General features: G+C 48.8%; 1 protein-coding gene across 1 annotated transcript; it reads right to left on the bottom strand.

The window, feature by feature from the left end:
- Positions 1-2,376: 2,376 nt before the first annotated feature.
- On the bottom strand, positions 2,377-16,499 carry LOC117487833 (mucin-2-like; the record flags this gene model as incomplete). The annotated part of the gene is made up of 11 exons (XM_034136552.1): positions 2,377-2,878; positions 3,050-3,298; positions 3,602-3,838; positions 4,205-4,402; positions 4,599-4,672; positions 7,576-9,309; positions 9,547-10,260; positions 11,007-11,978; positions 12,219-12,695; positions 12,894-14,012; positions 15,420-16,499. Coding segments are annotated over 11 exons (7,356 nt in total), but the record flags the coding sequence as incomplete, so codon positions are not given.
- Positions 16,500-17,299: the final 800 nt, after the last annotated feature.

Here is a 17,299-nt window from a genome sequence, read left to right as displayed (position 1 = left end):
TGCTTCTGTATTCATTGTTACACTGTGAAAAGAAAGCAACATTCAAAGACCATAAGTACATTTCAAGCACACTTTTCCCTAAATGAAATAACACCAGGTCATCTGAATTTATCTTTTTATTTAAAAAAAGTTGTTATTTTGGCAAGCACATTCTGTCCAATCATCTTTTTCACATTGCTTCTGCAATCAATAACAGATGTTTATTTTGAAAATGCTCTCACCGCATTTCGAGCTGTCGTTTCAAGTGCTTTGTATTCATCGCTGTTGGAGTCAGTGAGGGCAGGTGAAAAAGCCACTTCTTTAAATTCTGCTGAGAGAATATAAGTGGGTTCAGGGGCTGCAGGTGTTGTTGTTGCTGTGGATGGTGTGGTTGTAGGTGGAGCAGTTGTAATCTGATCTGGAACTGGACTTGCTGTGAAACAAATACATATTTAAAAGGATATGTTAGTACTAACCAAATGTTGAATTCACTGATCAGAAAGGACGATTCATTGTGATGTGTTAACTTACCTAATACTTTGACTGAAGCAGGGTTAATGCTCAGATTAGGACTATTGGTGGAATTATTCAGAGCTTCTACTAAGGTTTGAGCAACAACATAATTCTGTGGGAGATCTGCAATGGCAGTAGTCCCTTGGAACACAATCCCCACAGTTGCTTGAGTTTCGTTGTCTTTTGGTGGATTTAAGGCACTATATCATAGAAAAGAGAGGAAGAAGTGTTATACTATGACATGAGATGATCCTGTTTCTTTTTTAAATAGGTGGTTATAACTTATGATTCCATCTCGATTGGAAGTTACCAATGTTAAGTTCTCAACCCTTCATATAGAATTCAATCAGAGACGCACACTTTGATTTTTCATTTACCTGAAGTTTTTCAAAATGCAGTGGGAAAACGTGTTTGGAAACATGCTTCTGTATTCATTGTTACACTGTGAAAAGAAAACAACATTCAAAGACCATAAGTACATTTCAAGCACATTTTTTAACAATTGAAATTACACCAGGTCAACTGAATATATCTTTTTATTTAAACAAAGGTATTCTTTGGGAAAACACATTCTGTTCAATCATCTTTTTCACATTGATTCTGCAATCAATAACAGATGTTTATTTTGAAAATGCTCTCACCGCATTTCGAGCTGCTGTTTCAAGTGCTTTGTATTCATCGCTGTTGGAGTCAGTGAGGGCAGATGAAAAAGCCACTTCTTTAAATTCTGCTGAGAGAATATAAGTGGGTTCAGGGGCTGCAGGTGTTGTTGTTGCTTTGGATGGTGTGGTTGTAGGTGGAGCAGTTGTAATCGGATCTGGAACTGGACTTGCTGTGAAACAAATACATATGTTTCAGTTGAGTTCAGTTGCTGACTTATTTATGAACTGAACTTGAGCGGCACATTCTATTCCAAATGTATTTCAAATGATGATGGTACAATATTTTCTTGTGTTTACTTACCCAATACTATGACTGAAGCAGGATTAATGCTCAGGTTAGGAATATTGTTGGAATTACTCAGAGCTTCTACTAAGGTTTGAGCAACAATATCATTCTGTGGGAGATCTACAATGGCAGTAGTCCCATGGAACACAACCCCCACAGTTGCTTGAGTTTCAGACCCTTGTGGTGTATTTAAGGCACTGTAAAATAGAAGGGAAGGGGACAAGTATTATATTATGACTTGAGATGATTCTGTTGCCTTGTTTAATTTGTTCTTATGACACGATTAGGATTAGAGATACACAATTTAAGACTGAATTCTTGCATTTAGAGTTCAATCAGAGAAGCACTCTAGGAAAATCTTCTTACCTGAAGCTTTTCAAACGGCAGTCGGAAAACGTAGTTGGGAATTTGAGGCTGTATTTCTCGTTACACTGCAAAAGAAAGCAACATTCAAAGACCTTGATTATTGTTTAAGAACATTCTTTCTAAACAGATATGACAGTTGCAAAAACATTCTGTAAAATGCTTTTTTCACACCGCTATAATCAATCAATGGCAAATGCATATTTTGAAAATGCTCTTACCGCTTTTTGTATTGTTCCTTTAAGTGCTTTATATTCATCGCTGTTGGAGTTACTGAGGGCAGGTGAATAAGTCGGTCCTATCAGTTCTGCTGAGAGAATATAAGCCGTTTCTGATCCCACAGTGTTTGTTGCAACAGGTGTAGTTGGCGTGACAGTGTTAGGGTCTGCTGTCGTAGATGCTGCAGTTGAAAGTGCAGCTCTTGTTGTTGCTGATGTCATGGAAGTGCCAGTTGTAGGTGCTGCACTCGTCAGAGTAGCAGGGTTTTTTGCAACACTCGAAGGGGCTGCTGATGTGGGTGCATCAGTGGTTGCAAGCGGGGTAGTTGGTGCAGCACTTGTGGGTGCTGCTGTTTTAGGTGCGGTCGTTGATGGATTGCTTGTTGTAGGTGAGGCAGTTGTAGCTGCTACAGTGGTAGGTGATGCAGTCGTAGGAGCCTCGGTTGTAGGTGTGGCCGTCGTTGGATTGCTTGTTGTAGGTGAGATAGTTGTAGCTGCTTCTGTTGTAAGTGCTGCAGTTGTTGGACCAACAGTGGCAGGTGCTGCAGTCGTAGGAGCCTCGGTTGTTGGTGCAAGTGTTGTAGGGGCTGTAGTTGTAGGAGCAATAGTGGTAGGAGTTGCTGTTGTGGTTGCAGCTGTTGTAGGTTTGGCTGTCGTTTGAGCGCCGGTTGTAGGTGAGGCCGTTGTAGGTGCTGCTGTTGTAGGTGCTGCAGTTGTAGAAGCAACAGTGGCAGGGGCTGTAGTTGTAGGAGCAATAGTGGTAGGGGCTGCTGTTGTGGTTGATGCTGTTGTAGGTGCAGCAGTTGTAGGTTTGGCAGTCGTTTGAACGCCGGTTGTAGGTGAGGCAGTTGTAGGTGCTGCAGTTGTAGCAGCAACAGTTGTCGGTGCAGCTGTTGTAGGGGCTCCAGTCGTAGGCGCTAATGTTGTAGGAGCCATATTAGTAGGAGCTGCAGTTGTTGGTGCAGCTGTTGTAGGTTTTGCTGTCGTTTGAGCGCCGGTTGTAGGTGAGGCAGTTGTAGGTGCTGCACTTGTAGCAGCAACAGTGGTAGGTGCTGCAGTCGTAGGGGCCTCGGTTGTAGGTACGGCCGTCGTAGGAGCCGCAGTTGTAGGAGCGACTGTGGTAGGTGTGGCAGTCGTAGGAGCTGCAGTTGTAGGTGCGGTCGTCGTTGGATTGCTTGTTGTAGGTGAGGCAGTTGTAGCTGCTGCTGTTATAATTGCTGCATTTGTTGGACCAACAGTGGTAGGTGCTGCAGTCGTAGGAGTTGCAGTTGTCTGTGCTTCAGTTGTGGGTGCAGCTGTTGTAGGGGCTCCAGTCGTAGGTGCTAATGTTGTAGGAGCCATAGTGGTAGGAGCTGCAGTTGTTGGTGCAGCTGTTGTAGGTTTGGCAGTAGTTTGAGCGCCGGTTGTAGGTGACGCAGTTGTAGGTGCTGCAGTTGTAGCAGCAACAGTTGTCGGTGCAGCTGTTGTAGGTTTGGCAGTAGTTTGAGCGCCGGTTGTAGGTGCTGCTGTTGTAGGTGCTGCAGTTGTAGCAGCAACAGTTGTCGGTGCAGCTGTTGTAGGTTTGGCAGTAGATTGAGCGCCGGTTGTAGGTGAGGCAGTTGTAGGTGCTGCAGTTGTAGGGGCTCCAGTCGTAGGTGCTAATGTTGTAGGAGCTGCAGTTGTTGATGCAGCTGTTGTAGGTTTGGCTGTCGTTTGAGCGCCGGTTGTAGGTGAGGCAGTTGTTGATGCTGCAGTCGTAGGAACCTCGGTTGTTGGTGCAAGTGTTGTAGGGGCTGTAGTTGTAGGAGCGATAGTGGTAGGGGCTTCTGTTGTCGTTGCTGCAGTCGTAGGAGTTGCAGTTGTTTGTGCTTCAGTTGTGGGTGCAGCTGTTGAAGGGGCTCCAGTCGTAGGTACTAATGTTGTAGGGACCATAGTGGCAGTAGCTGCAGTTGTTGGTGCAGCTGTTGTAGGTTTGGCAGTAGTTTGAGCACCGGTTGTAGGTGAGGCAGTTGTAGGTGCTGCTGTCGTAGGTGCTGCAGTTGTAGCAGCAACAGTTGTCGGTGCAGCTGTTGTAGGGGCTCCAGTCGTAGGCGCTAATGTTGTAGGAGCCATAGTAGTAGGAGCTGCAGTTGTTGGTGCAGCTGTTGTAGGTTTTGCTGTCGTTTGAGCGCCGGTTGTAGGTGAGGCAGTTGTAGGTGCTGCACTGGTAGCAGCAACAGTGGTAGGTGCTGCAGTCGTAGGAGCCTCGGTTGTAGGTGCGGCCGTCGTAGGAGCCGCAGTTGTAGGAGCGGTTGGATTGCTTGTTGTAGGTGAGGCAGTTGTAGCTGCTGCTGTTATAATTGCTGCATTTGTTGGACCAACAGTGGTAGGTGCTGCAGTCGTAGGAGTTGCAGTTGTCTGTGCTTCAGTTGTGGGTGCAGCTGTTGTAGGGGCTCCAGTCGTAGGTGTTAATGTTGTAGGAGCTGCAGTTGTTGGTGCAGCTGTTGTAGGTTTGGCTGTCGTTTGAGCGCCAGTTGTAGGTGAAGCAGTTGTAGGTGCTGCAGTTTTAGCAGCAACAGTGGTAGGTGCTGCAGTCGTAGGAGCCTCGGTTATAGGTACGGCCGTCGTAGGATCCGCAGTTGTTTGTGCTTCAGTTGTGGGTGCAGCTGTTGTAGGGGCTCCAGTCGTAGGTGCTAATGTTGTAGGAGCCATAGGGGTAGGAGCTGCAGTTGTTGGTGCAGCTGTTGTAGGTTTGGCAGTAGTTTGAGCGCCGGTTGTAGGTGAGTCAGTTGTAGGTGCTGCAGTTGTAGCAGCAACAGTTGTCGGTGCTGCTGTTGTTGTTGCAACAGTAGTAGGGGCTGCAGTTGTGGGTGTAGCAGTAGTTTTAGGTTGCACTGTTGTCAGAGCAGCAGTAGTTGTAGGTGCTGCTTTTGTTTTTACAACAGTAGTAGGGAATGCAGTTGTAGGTGTAGCAGTAGTTGTAGGTGATGCTGTTGTTGTTGCAACAGTAGTAGGTGCTGCTGTCGTAGGTGCAGCAGTAGTTGTAGGTTGCAGTGTTGTTGGAGCAGCAGTAGTTGTAGGTGCTGCTGTTGTTGTTGCAACAGTAGTAGGGGCTGCAGTTGTAGGTGCAGCAGTAGTTGTAGGTGCTGCTGTTGTTGTTGCAACAGTTGTAGGTACTGCTGTTGTTGTTGCAACAGTAGTAGGGGCTGCTGTTGTAGGAGCAGCAGTAGATGTAGGTGCTGTTGTTGTTGTTACAACAGTAGTAGGTGCTGCTGTTGTTGTTGCAACAGTAGTAGGGGCTGCAGTTGTAGGTGCAGCAGTAGTTGTATGTGCTGCTGTTGTTGTTGCAACAGTAGTAGGTGCTGTTGTCGTAGGTGCAGCAGTAGTAGGGGCTGCAGTTGTAGGAGCAGCAGTAGTTGTAGGTGCTGCTGTTGTTGTTGCAACAGTAGTAGGGGCTGCAGATTTAGGTGAAGCAGTAGTTGTAGGTTGCACCATTGTTGGAGCAGCAGTAGTTGTAGGTGCTGCTGCTGTTGTTGCAACAGTAGTAGGGGCTGCAGTTGTAGGTGTAGCAGTAGTTGTAGGTTGCACCGTTGTCGGAGCAGCAGTAGTTGTAGGTGCTGCTGCTGTTGTTGCAACAGTAGTAGGGGCTGCAGTTGTAGGTGTAGTAGTAGTTGTAGGTTGCACCGTTGTCGGAGCAGCAGTAGTTGTAGGTGCTGTTGTTGTTGCAATAGTAGTAGGGGCTGCAGTTGTAGGTGAAGCAGTAGTTGTAGGTTGCACCGTTGTCGGAGCAGCAGTAGTTGTAGGTGCTGCTGTTGTTGCAACAGTAGTAGGGGCTGCAGTTGTAGGTGTAGCAGTAGTTGTAGGTTGCACCGTTGTCGGAGCAGCAGTAGTTGTAGGTGCTGCTGTTGTTGTTGCAACAGTAGTAGGGGCTGCAGTTGTAGGTGTAGCAGTAGTTGTAGGCTGCACCGTTGTCGGAGCAGCAGTAGTTGTAGGTGCTGTTGTTGTTGCAACAGTAGTAGGGGCTGCAGTTGTAGGTGAAGCAGTAGTTGTAGGTTGCACCGTTGTCGGAGCAGCAGTAGTTGTAGGTGCTGTTGTTGTTGCAACAGTAGTAGGGGCTGCAGTTGTAGGTGTAGCAGTAGTTGTAGGTTGCACCGTTGTCGGGGCAGCAGTAGTTGTAGGTGCTGTTGTTGTTGCAACAGTAGTAGGGGCTGCTGTTGTAGGTGCAGCAGTAGTTGTAGGTGCTGCTGTTGTTGTTGCAACAGTTTTAGGTGCTGCTGTTGTTGTTGCAACAGTAGTAGGGGCTGCTGTTGTAGGTGCAGCAGTAGTTGTAGGTGCTGCTGTTGTTGTTACAACAGTAGTAGGTGCTGCTGTTGTTGTTGCAACAGTAGTAGGGGCTGCAGTTGTAGGTGAAGCAGTAGTTGTAGGTTGCACCGTTGTCGGAGCAGCAGTAGTTGTAGGTGCTGCTGTTGTTTTTGCAACAGTAGTAGGGGCTGCTGTTGTAGGTGTAGCAGTAGTTGTAGGTGCTGCTGTTGTTGTTACAATTGTAGTAGGTGCTGCTGTTGTTGTTGCAACAGTAGTAGGGGCTGCAGTTGTAGGAGCAGCAGTAGTTGTAGGCTGCACCGTTGTCGGAGCAGCAGTAGTTGTAGGTGCTGTTGTTGTTGCAACAGTAGTAGGGGCTGCAGTTGTAGGAGCAGCAGTAGTTGTAGGTGCTGCTGTTGTTGTTGCAACAGTAGTAGGGGCTGCAGATGTAGGTGAAGCAGTAGTTGTAGGTTGCACCATTGTTGGAGCAGCAGTAGTTGTAGGTGCTGCTGCTGTTGTTGCAACAGTAGTAGGGGCTGCAGTTGTAGGTGTAGCAGTAGTTGTAGGTTGCACCGTTGTCGGAGCAGCAGTAGTTGTAGGTGCTGTTGTTGTTGCAATAGTAGTAGGGGCTGCAGTTGTAGGTGAAGCAGTAGTTGTAGGTTGCACCGTTGTCGGAGCAGCAGTAGTTTTAGGTGCTGCTGTTGTTGCAACAGTAGTAGGGGGCTGCAGTTGTAGGTGTAGCAGTAGTTGTAGGTTGCACCGTTGTCGGAGCAGCAGTAGTTGTAGGTGCTGCTGTTGTTGTTGCAACAGTATTAGGGGCTGCAGTTGTAGGTGTAGCAGTAGTTGTAGGCTGCACCGTTGTCGGAGCAGCAGTAGTTGTAGGTGCTGTTGTTGTTGCAACAGTAGTAGGGGCTGCAGTTGTAGGTGTAGCAGTAGTTGTAGGTTCCACCGTTGTCGGAACAGCAGTAGTTGTAGGTGCTGCTGTTGTTGTTGCAACAGTAGTAGGGGCTGCAGTTGTAGGTGTAGCTGTAGTTGTAGGTTGCACCGTTGTCGGAACGGCAGTAGTTGTAGGTGCTGTTGTTGTTGCAACAGTAGTAGGGGCTGCTGTTGTAGGTGCAGCAGTAGTTGTAGGTGCTGCTGTTGTTGTTGCAACAGTTTTAGGTGCTGCTGTTGTTGTTGCAACAGTAGTAGGGGCTGCTGTTGTAGGTGCAGCAGTAGTTGTAGGTGCTGCTGTTGTTGTTACAACAGTAGTAGGTGCTGCTGTTGTTGTTGCAACAGTAGTAGGGGCTGCAGTTGTAGGTGAAGCAGTAGTTGTAGGTTGCACCGTTGTCGGAGCAGCAGTAGTTGTAGGTGCTGCTGTTGTTTTTGCAACAGTAGTAGGGGCTGCTGTTGTAGGTGCAGCAGTAGTTGTAGGTGCTGCTGTTGTTGTTACAATTGTAGTAGGTGCTGCTGTTGTTGTTGAAACAGTAGTAGGGGCTGCAGTTGTAGGTGCAGCAGTAGTTGTAGGTGCTGCTGTTGTTGTTGCAACAGTAGTAGGTGCTGCTGTCGTAGGTGCAGCAGTAGTTGTAGGTTGCAGTGTTGTTGTTGGAGCAGCAGTAGTTGTAGGTGCTGCTGTTGTTGTTGTTGCAACAGTAGTAGGGGCTGCAGTTGTAGGTTTAGCAGTAGTTGTAGGTTGCACCGTTGTCGGAGCAGCAGTAGTTGTAGGTGCTGCTGTTGTTGTTGCAACAGTAGTAGGGGCTGCAGTTGTAGGTGCAGCAGTAGTTGTAGATGATGCTGTTGATGTTGCAACAGTAGTAGGTGCTGCTGTCGTAGGTGCAGCAGTAGTTGTAGGTTGCAGTGTTGTTTGAGCAGCAGTAGTTGCAGGTGCTGCTGTTGTTGTTGCAACAGTAGTAGGGGCTGCAGTTGTAGGTGCAGCAGTAGTTGTAGGTGCTGCTGTTGTTGTTGCAACAGTAGTAGGGGCTGCAGTTGTAGGTGAAGCAGAAGTTGTAGGTGGCACCGTTGTCGGAACAGCAGTAGTTGTAGGTGCTGCTGTTGTTGTTGTTGCAAAAGTAGTAGGGGCTGCAGTTGTAGGTTTAGCAGTAGTTGTAGGTTGCACCGTTGTCGGAGCAGCAGTAGTTGTAGGTGCTGCTGTTGTTGTTGCAACAGTAGTAGGGGCTGCAGTTGTAGGTGCAGCAGTAGTTGTAGATGATGCTGTTGATGTTGCAACAGTAGTAGGTGCTGCTGTCGTAGGTGCAGCAGTAGTTGTAGGTTGCAGTGTTGTTTGAGCAGCAGTAGTTGCAGGTGCTGCTGTTGTTGTTGCAACATTAGTAGGGGCTGCAGTTGTAGGTGAAGCAGTAGTTGTAGGTTGCACCGTTGTCGGAGCAGCAGTAGTTGTAGGTGCTGCTGTTGTTGTTTCAACAGTAGTAGGGGCTGCAGTTGTAGGTGCAGCAGTAGTTGTAGGTGATGCTGTTGTTGTTGCAGCAGTAGTTGTAGGTTGCAGTGTTGTTGGAGCAGCAGTAGTTGTAGGTGCTGCTGTTGTTGTTGCAACAGTAGTAGGGGCTGCAGTTGTAGGTGAAGCAGTAGTTGTAGGTTGCACCGTTGTCGGAGCAGCAGTAGTTGTAGGTGCTGCTGTTGTTGTTGCAACAGTAGTAGGGGCTGCAGTTGTAGGTGCAGCAGTAGTTGTAGGTGCTGCTGTTGTTGTTGCAACAGTTGTAGGTGCTGCTGTTGTTTTTGCAACAGTAGTAGGGGCTGCTGTTGTAGGTGCAGCAGTAGTTGTAGGTGCTGCTGTTGTTGTTGCAACAGTAGTAGGGGCTGCAGTTGTAGGTGAAGCAGTAGTTGTAGGTTGCACCGTTGTCGGAGCAGCAGTAGTTGTAGGTGCTGTTGTTGTTGCAACAGTAGTAGGGGCTGCAGTTGTAGGTGTAGCAGTAGTTGTAGGTTCCACCGTTGTCGGAACAGCAGTAGTTGTAGGTGCTGCTGTTGTTGTTGCAACAGTAGTAGGGGCTGCAGTTGTAGGTGTAGCTGTAGTTGTAGGTTGCACCGTTGTCGGAACGGCAGTAGTTGTAGGTGCTGTTGTTGTTGCAACAGTAGTAGGGGCTGCTGTTGTAGGTGCAGCAGTAGTTGTAGGTGCTGCTGTTGTTGTTGCAACAGTTTTAGGTGCTGCTGTTGTTGTTGCAACAGTAGTAGGGGCTGCTGTTGTAGGTGCAGCAGTAGTTGTAGGTGCTGCTGTTGTTGTTGCAACAGTAGTAGGTGCTGCTGTTGTTGTTGCAACAGTAGTAGGGGCTGCAGTTGTAGGTGAAGCAGTAGTTGTAGGTTGCACCGTTGTCGGAGCAGCAGTAGTTGTAGGTGCTGCTGTTGTTTTTGCAACAGTAGTAGGGGCTGCTGTTGTAGGTGCAGCAGTAGTTGTAGGTGCTGCTGTTGTTGTTACAATTGTAGTAGGTGCTGCTGTTGTTGTTGAAACAGTAGTAGGGGCTGCAGTTGTAGGTGCAGCAGTAGTTGTAGGTGCTGCTGTTGTTGTTGCAACAGTAGTAGGTGCTGCTGTCGTAGGTGCAGCAGTAGTTGTAGGTTGCAGTGTTGTTGTTGGAGCAGCAGTAGTTGTAGGTGCTGCTGTTGTTGTTGTTGCAACAGTAGTAGGGGCTGCAGTTGTAGGTGTAGCAGTAGTTGTAGGTTGCACCGTTGTCGGAGCAGCAGTAGTTGTAGGTGCTGCTGTTGTTGTTGCAACAGTAGTAGGGGCTGCAGTTGTAGGTGCAGCAGTAGTTGTAGATGATGCTGTTGATGTTGCAACAGTAGTAGGTGCTGCTGTCGTAGGTGCAGCAGTAGTTGTAGGTTGCAGTGTTGTTTGAGCAGCAGTAGTTGCAGGTGCTGCTGTTGTTGTTGCAACAGTAGTAGGGGCTGCAGTTGTAGGTGCAGCAGTAGTTGTAGGTGCTGCTGTTGTTGTTGCAACAGTAGTAGGGGCTGCAGTTGTAGGTGAAGCAGTAGTTGTAGGTGGCACCGTTGTCGGAACAGCAGTAGTTGTAGGTGCTGCTGTTGTTGTTGTTGCAACAGTAGTAGGGGCTGCAGTTGTAGGTTTTAGCAGTAGTTGTAGGTTGCACCGTTGTCGGGAGGCAGCATAGTTGTAGGTGCTGCTGTTGTTGTTGCAACAGTAAGTAGGGGCTTGCAGTTGTAGGTTGCAGCAGTAGTGGTAGATGATGCTGTTGATGTTGCAACAGTAGTAGGTGCTGCTGTCGTAGGTGCCGCATAAGTTGGTAGGTTGCAGTGTTGTTTGAGCAGCAGTAGTTGCAAGGTGCTGCTGTTGTTGTTGCAACATTAGTAGGGGGCTGCAGTTGTAGGTGAAGCAGTAGTTGTAGGTTGGCAACCGTTGTTCCGGAGCAGCAGTAGTTGTAGGTGCTGGCCTGTTGTTGTTTCAAACAGTAGTAGGGGCTGCAGTTGTTACGGTGCAGTGCATGTAGTTGTAGGTGATGCTGTTGTTGTTGCAGCATTAGTTGTAGGTTGCAGGTTGTTGGAGCAAGCAGTATTTGTAAGGTGCTGCCTGTTGTTGTTGCTACAGTAGTAGGGGCCGCAGTTGTAGGTGAAGCATTAGTTGTAGGTTGCACCGTAGTCGGAGCAGTAGTAGTTGTAGGTGCTGCTGTTGTTGTTGCAACAGTAGTAGGGGCTGCAGTTGTAGGTGCAGCAGTAGTTGTAGGTCTGCCCTGTTGTAGGTGCAAGCGTTGTAGGTGCTGTTGTTGTTGCAACAGTAGTAGGGGCTGCAGTTGTAGGTGAAGCAGTAGTTGTAGGTTGCACCGTTGTAGGTGCAGCAGTAGTTGTAGGTGCTGTTGTTGTTGCAACAGTACTAGGGGCTGCAGTTGTAGGTGAAGCAGTAGTTGTAGGTTGCACCGTAGTCGGAGCAGCAGTAGTTGTAGGTGCTGCTGTTGTTGTTGCAACAGTAGTAGGGGCTGCAGTTGTAGGTGAAGCAGTAGTTGTAGGTTGCACCGTTGTAGGTGCAGCAGTAGTTGTAGGTGCTGTTGTTGTTGCAACAGTAGTAGGGGCTGCAGTTGTAGGTGAAGCAGTAGTTGTAGGTTGCACCGTTGTCGGTGTAGCAGTAGTTGTAGGTGCTGTTGTTGTTGCAACAGTAGTAGGGGCTGCAGTTGTAGGTGAAGCAGTAGTTATCGGTTGCACCGTAGTCGGAGCAGCAGTAGTTGTAGGTGCTGCTGTTGTTGTTGCAACAGTAGTAGGGGCTGCAGTTGTAGGTGCAGCAGTAGTTGTAGCTGCAGCAGTAGTTGTAGGTGCTGCTGTTGTTGTTGCAACAGTTGTAGGTGCTGCTGTTGTTGTTGCAACAGTAGTAGGGGCTGCTGTTGTAGGTGCAGCAGTAGTAGGGGCTGCAGTTGTAGGTGAAGCAGTAGTTGTAGGTTGCACCGTTGTCGGAGCAGCAGTAGTTGTAGATGCTGTTGTTGTTGCAACAGTAGTAGGGGCTGCAGTTGTAGGTGAAGCAGTAGTTGTAGGTTGCACCATTGTTGGAGCAGCAGTAGTTGTAGGTGCAGCAGTAGTTGTAGGTGCTGCTGTTGTTGTTGCAACAGTTATAGGTGCTGCTGTTGTTGTTGCAACAGTAGTAGGGGCTGCAGTTGTAGGTGCAGCAGTAGTTGTAGCTGCAGCAGTAGTTGTAGGTGCTGCTGTTGTTGTTGCAACAGTTATAGGTGCTGCTGTTGTAGGTGCAGCAGTAGTTGTAGGTTGCACCGTTGTCGGAGCAGCAGTAGTTGTAGGTGCTGTTGTTGTTGCAACAGTAGTAGGGGCTGCAGTTGTAGGTGAAGCAGTAGTTGTAGGTTGCACCGTTGTCGGGGCAGCAGTAGTTGTAGGTGCTGTTGTTGTTGCAACAGTAGTACGGGCTGCAGTTGTAGGTGAAGCAGTAGTTGTAGGTTGCACCGTAGTCGGAGCAGCAGTAGTTGTAGGTGCTGCTGTTGTTGTTGCAACAGTAGTAGGGGCTGCAGTTGTGGGTGAAGCAGTAGTTGTAGGTTGCACCGTTGTCGGAGGAGCAGTAGTTGTAGGTTGCACCGTAGTCGGAGCAGCAGTAGTTGTAGATGCTGCTGTTGTTGTTGCAACAGTAGTAGGGGCTGCAGTTGTAGGTGAAGCAGTAGTTGTAGGTTGCACCGTAGTCGGAGCAGCAGTAGTTGTAGGTGCTGCTGTTGTTGTTGCAACATTAGTAGGGGCTGCAGTTGTAGGTGCAGCAGTAGTTGTAGGTGCATCAGTAGTTGTAGGTGATGCTGTTGTTGTTGCAACAGTTGTAGGTGCTGCTGTTGTTGTTGCAACAGTAGTAGGGGCTGCTGTAGTAGGGGCTGCAGTTGTAGGTGAAGCAGTAGTTGTAGGTTGCACCGTTGTCGGAGCAGCAGTAGTTGTAGGTTGCACCGTAGTCGGAGCAGCAGTAGTTGTAGGTTGCACCGTAGTCGGATCAGCAGTAGTTGTAGGTGCTGCTGTTGTTGTTGTAACAGTAGTAGGGGCTGCAGTTGTAGGTGCAGCAGTAGTTGTAGCTGCAGCAGAAGTTGTAGGTGCTGCTGTTGTTGTTGCAACAGTTGTAGGTGCTGCTGTTGTTGTTGCAACAGTAGTAGGGGCTGCTGTTGTAGGTGCAGCAGTAGTAGGGGCTGCAGTTGTAGGTGAAGCAGTAGTTGTAGGTTGCACCGTTGTCGGAGCAGCAGTAGTTGTAGGTTGCACCGTAGTCGGAGCAGCAGTAGTTGTAGGTGCAGCAGTAGTTGTAGGTGAAGCAGTAGTAGGGGCTGCAGTTGTAGGTGAAGCAGCAGTAGTAGGTGAAGCAGTAGTTGTAGGTTGCACCGTTGTCGGAGCAGCAGTAGTTGTAGGTGCTGTTGTTGTTGCAACAGTAGTAGGGGCTGCAGTTGTAGGTGAAGCAGTAGTTGTAGGTTCCACCGTTGTCGGAGCAGCAGTAGTTGTAGGTTGCACCGTAGTCGGAGCAGCAGTAGTTGTAGGTGCAGCAGTAGTTGTAGGTGCTGTTGTTGTTGCAACAGTAGTAGGGGCTGCAGTTGTAGGTGAAGCAGTAGTTGTAGGTTGCACCGTTGTCGGAGCAGCAGTAGTTGTAGGTTGCACCGTAGTCGGAGCAGCAGTAGTTGTAGGTGCTGCTGTTGTTGTTGCAACAGTTGTAGGTGCTGCTGTTGTTGTTGCAACAGTAGTAGGGGCTGCTGTTGTAGGTGCAACAGTAGTAGGGGCTGCAGTTGTAGGTGAAGCAGTAGTTGTAGGTTGCACCGTTGTCGGAGCAGTAGTAGTTGTAGATGCTGTTGTTGTTGCAACAGTAGTAGGGGCTGCAGTTGTAGGTGAAGCAGTAGTTGTAGGTTGCACCGTTGTCGGAGCAGCAGTAGTTGTAGGTGCAGCAGTAGTTGTAGCTGCAGCAGTAGTTGTAGGTGCTGCTGTTGTTGTTGCAACAGTTGTAGGTGCTGCTGTTGTTGTTGCAACAGTAGTAGGGGCTGCTGTTGTAGGTGCACCAGTAGTAGGGGCTGCAGTTGTAGGTGAAGCAGTAGTTGTAGGTTGCACCGTTGTCAGAGCAGCAGTAGTTGTAGGTGCTGTTGTTGTTGCAACAGTAGTAGGGGCTGCAGTTGTAGGTGAAGCAGTAGTTGTAGGTTGCACCGTTGTCGGAGCAGCAGTAGTTGTAGGTGCAGCAGTAGTTGTAGGTGCTGTTGTTGTTGCAACAGTAGTAGGGGCTGCAGTTGTAGGTGAAGCAGTAGTTGTAGGTTGCACCGTTGTCGGAGCAGCAGTAGTTGTAGGTTGCACCGTAGTCGGAGCAGCAGTAGTTGTAGGTGCTGCTGTTGTTGTTGCAACAGTTGTAGGTGCTGCTGTTGTTGTTGCAACAGTAGTAGGGGCTGCTGTTGTAGGTGCAGCAGTAGTAGGGGCTGCAGTTGTAGGTGAAGCAGTAGTTGTAGGTTGCACCGTTGTCGGAGCAGTAGTAGTTGTAGATGCTGTTGTTGTTGCAACAGTAGTAGGGGCTGCAGTTGTATGTGAAGCAGTAGTTGTAGGTTGCACCGTTGTCGGAGCAGCAGTAGTTGTAGGTGCAGCAGTAGTTGTAGGTGCTGTTGTTGTTGCAACAGTAGTAGGGGCTGCAGTTGTAGGTGCAGCAGTAGTGGGGGCTGCAGTTGTAGGTGAAGCAGCAGTTGTAGGTGAAGCAGTAGTTGTAGGTTGCACCGTTGTCGGAGCAGCAGTAGTTGTAGGTGCTGTTGTTGTTGCAACAGTAGTAGGGGCTGCAGTTGTAGGTGAAGCAGTAGTTGTAGGTTGCACCGTTGTCGGAGCAGCAGTAGTTGTAGGTGCAGCAGTAGTTGTAGGTGCTGTTGTTGTTGCAATAGTAGTAGGGGCTGCAGTTGTAGGTGAAGCAGTAGTTGTAGGTTGCACCGTTGTGGGAGCAGCAGTAGTTGTAGGTTGCACCGTAGTCGGAGCAGCAGTAGTTGTAGGTGCTGCTGTTGTTGTTGCAACAGTAGTAGGGGCTGTAGTTGTAGGTGCAGCAGTAGTTGTAGCTGCAGCAGTAGTTGTAGGTGCTGCTGTTGTTGTTGCAACAGTTGTAGGTGCTGCTGTTGTTGTTGCAACAGTAGTAGGGGCTGCTGTTGTAGGTGCAGCAGTAGTAGGGGCTGCAGTTGTAGGTGAAGCAGTAGTTGTAGGTTGCACCGTTGTCGGAGCAGCAGTAGTTGTAGGTGCTGTTGTTGTTGCAACAGTAGTAGGGGCTGCAGTTGTAGGTGAAGCAGTAGTTGTAGGTTGCACCGTTGTCGGAGCAGCAGTAGTTGTAGGTGCAGCAGTAGTTGTAGGTGCTGTTGTTGTTGCAATAGTAGTAGGGGCTGCAGTTGTAGGTGAAGCAGTAGTTGTAGGTTGCACCGTTGTGGGAGCAGCAGTAGTTGTAGGTTGCACCGTAGTCGGAGCAGCAGTAGTTGTAGGTGCTGCTGTTGTTGTTGCAACAGTAGTAGGGGCTGTAGTTGTAGGTGCAGCAGTAGTTGTAGCTGCAGCAGTAGTTGTAGGTGCTGCTGTTGTTGTTGCAACAGTTGTAGGTGCTGCTGTTGTTGTTGCAACAGTAGTAGGGGCTGCTGTTGTAGGTGCAGCAGTAGTAGGGGCTGCAGTTGTAGGTGAAGCAGTAGTTGTAGGTTGCACCGTTGTCGGAGCAGTAGTAGTTGTAGATGCTGTTGTTGTTGCAACAGTAGTAGGGGCTGCAGTTGTAGGTGAAGCAGTAGTTGTAGGTTGCACCGTTGTCGGAGCAGCAGTAGTTGTAGGTGCTGCTGTTGTTGTTGCAACAGTAGTAGGGGCTGCAGTTGTAGGTGCAGCTGTAGTTGTAGCTGCAGCAGTAGTTGTAGGTGCTGCTGTTGTTGTTGCAACAGTTATAGGTGCTGCTGTTGTTGTTGCAACAGTAGTAGGGGCTGCTGTTGTAGGTGCAGCAGTAGTTGTAGGTTGCACCGTTGTTGGAGCAGCAGTAGTTGTAGGTGCTGCTGTTGTTGTTGCAACAGTAGTAGGGGCTGCAGTTGTAGGTGACGCAGAAGTTGTAGGTTGCACCGTTGTCAGAGCAGCAGTAGTTGTAGGTGCTGCTGTTGTTGTTGCAACAGTAGTAGGTGCTGCTGTCGTAGGTGAAGCAGTAGTCGTAGGTTGCACCGTTGTCGGAACAGCAGTAGTTGTAGGTGCTGCTGTTGTTGTTGCAACAGTAGTAGGGGCTGCAGTTGTAGGTGAAGCAGTAGTTGTAGGTTGCACCGTTGTTGGAGCAGCAGTAGTTGTAGGTGCTGCTGTTGTTGTTGCAACAGTAGTAGGGGCTGCTGTTGCAGGTGCAGCAGTAGTTGTAGGTGCTGCTGCTGTTGTTGTTACAACAGTAGTAGGTGCGGCTGTCGTAGGTGAAACAGTAGTTGTAGGTTGCACCGTTGTCAGAGCAGCAGTAGTTGTAGGTGCTGCTGTTGTTGTTGCAACAGTAGTAGGGGCTGCAGTTGTAGGTGCAGCAGTAGTTGTAGGTTGCACCGTTGTCGGAGCAGCAGTAGTTGTAGGTGCTGCTGTTGTTGTTGCAACAGTAGTAGGGGCTGCTGTCGTAGGTGTAGCAGTAGTTGTAGGTTGCACCGTTGTCGGAGCAGCAGTAGTTGTAGGTGCTGCTGTTGTTGTTGCAACAGTTGTAGGTGCTGCTGTTGTTGTTGCAACAGTAGTAGGGGCTGCTGTTGTAGGTGCAGCAGTAGTTGTAGGTGCTGCTTTTGTTGTTGCAACAGTAGTAGGTGCTGCTGTCGTAGGTGCAGCAGTAGTTGTAGGTTGCAGTGTTGTTGGAGCAGCAGTAGTTGTAGGTGCTGCTGTTGTTGTTGCAACAGTAGTAGGTGCTGCAGTTGTAGGTGTAGCAGTAGTTGTAGGTTGCACCGTTGTTGGAGCAGCAGTATTTGTAGGTGCTGCTGTTGTTGTTGCAACAGTTGTAGGTGCTGCTGTTGTTGTTGCAACAGTAGTAGGGGCTGCTGTTGTTGTTGCAACAGTTGTAGGTGCTGCTGTTGTAGGTGCAGCAGTAGTTGTAGGTGCTGCTGTTGTTGTTGCAACAGTTGTAGGTGCTGCTGTTGTAGGTGCAGCAGTAGTTGTAGGTGCTGCTGTTGTTATTGCAACAGTTGTAGGTGCTGCTGTTGTAGGTGCAGCAGTAGTTGTAGGTGCTGCTGTTGTTGTTGCAACAGTAGTAGGGGCTGCAGTTGTTGGCGCAGCAGTAGTTGTAGGTGCTGCTGTTGTTGTTGCAACAGTTGTAGGTGCTGCTGTTGTAGGTGCAGCAGTAGTTGTAGGTGCTGCTGTTGTTGTTGCAACAGTAGTAGGGGCTGCAGTTGTAGGTGTAGCAGTAGTTGTAGGTTGCACCGTTGTCGGAGCAGCAGTAGTTGTAGGTGCTGCTGTTGTTGTTGCAACAGTTGTAGGTGCTGCTGTTGTAGTTGCAACAGTAGTAGGTGCAGCAGTAGTTGTAGGTTGCAGTGTTGTAGGAGCAGCAGTAGTTGTAGGTGCTGCTGTTGTTGTTGCAACAGTAGTAGGGGCTGCAGTTGTAGGTGAAGCAGAAGTTGTAGGTGGCACCGTTGTCAGAGCAGCAGTAGTTGTAGGTGCTGCTGTTGTTG

This window comes from Trematomus bernacchii, unplaced genomic scaffold (assembly GCF_902827165.1).
Source record: "Trematomus bernacchii unplaced genomic scaffold, fTreBer1.1, whole genome shotgun sequence".
In the NCBI taxonomy this organism is placed as follows: domain Eukaryota; kingdom Metazoa; phylum Chordata; class Actinopteri; order Perciformes; family Nototheniidae; genus Trematomus; species Trematomus bernacchii.
Note: the sequence above shows the minus strand (reverse complement) of the source record. Positions and strands in the feature narration are given on the sequence as shown.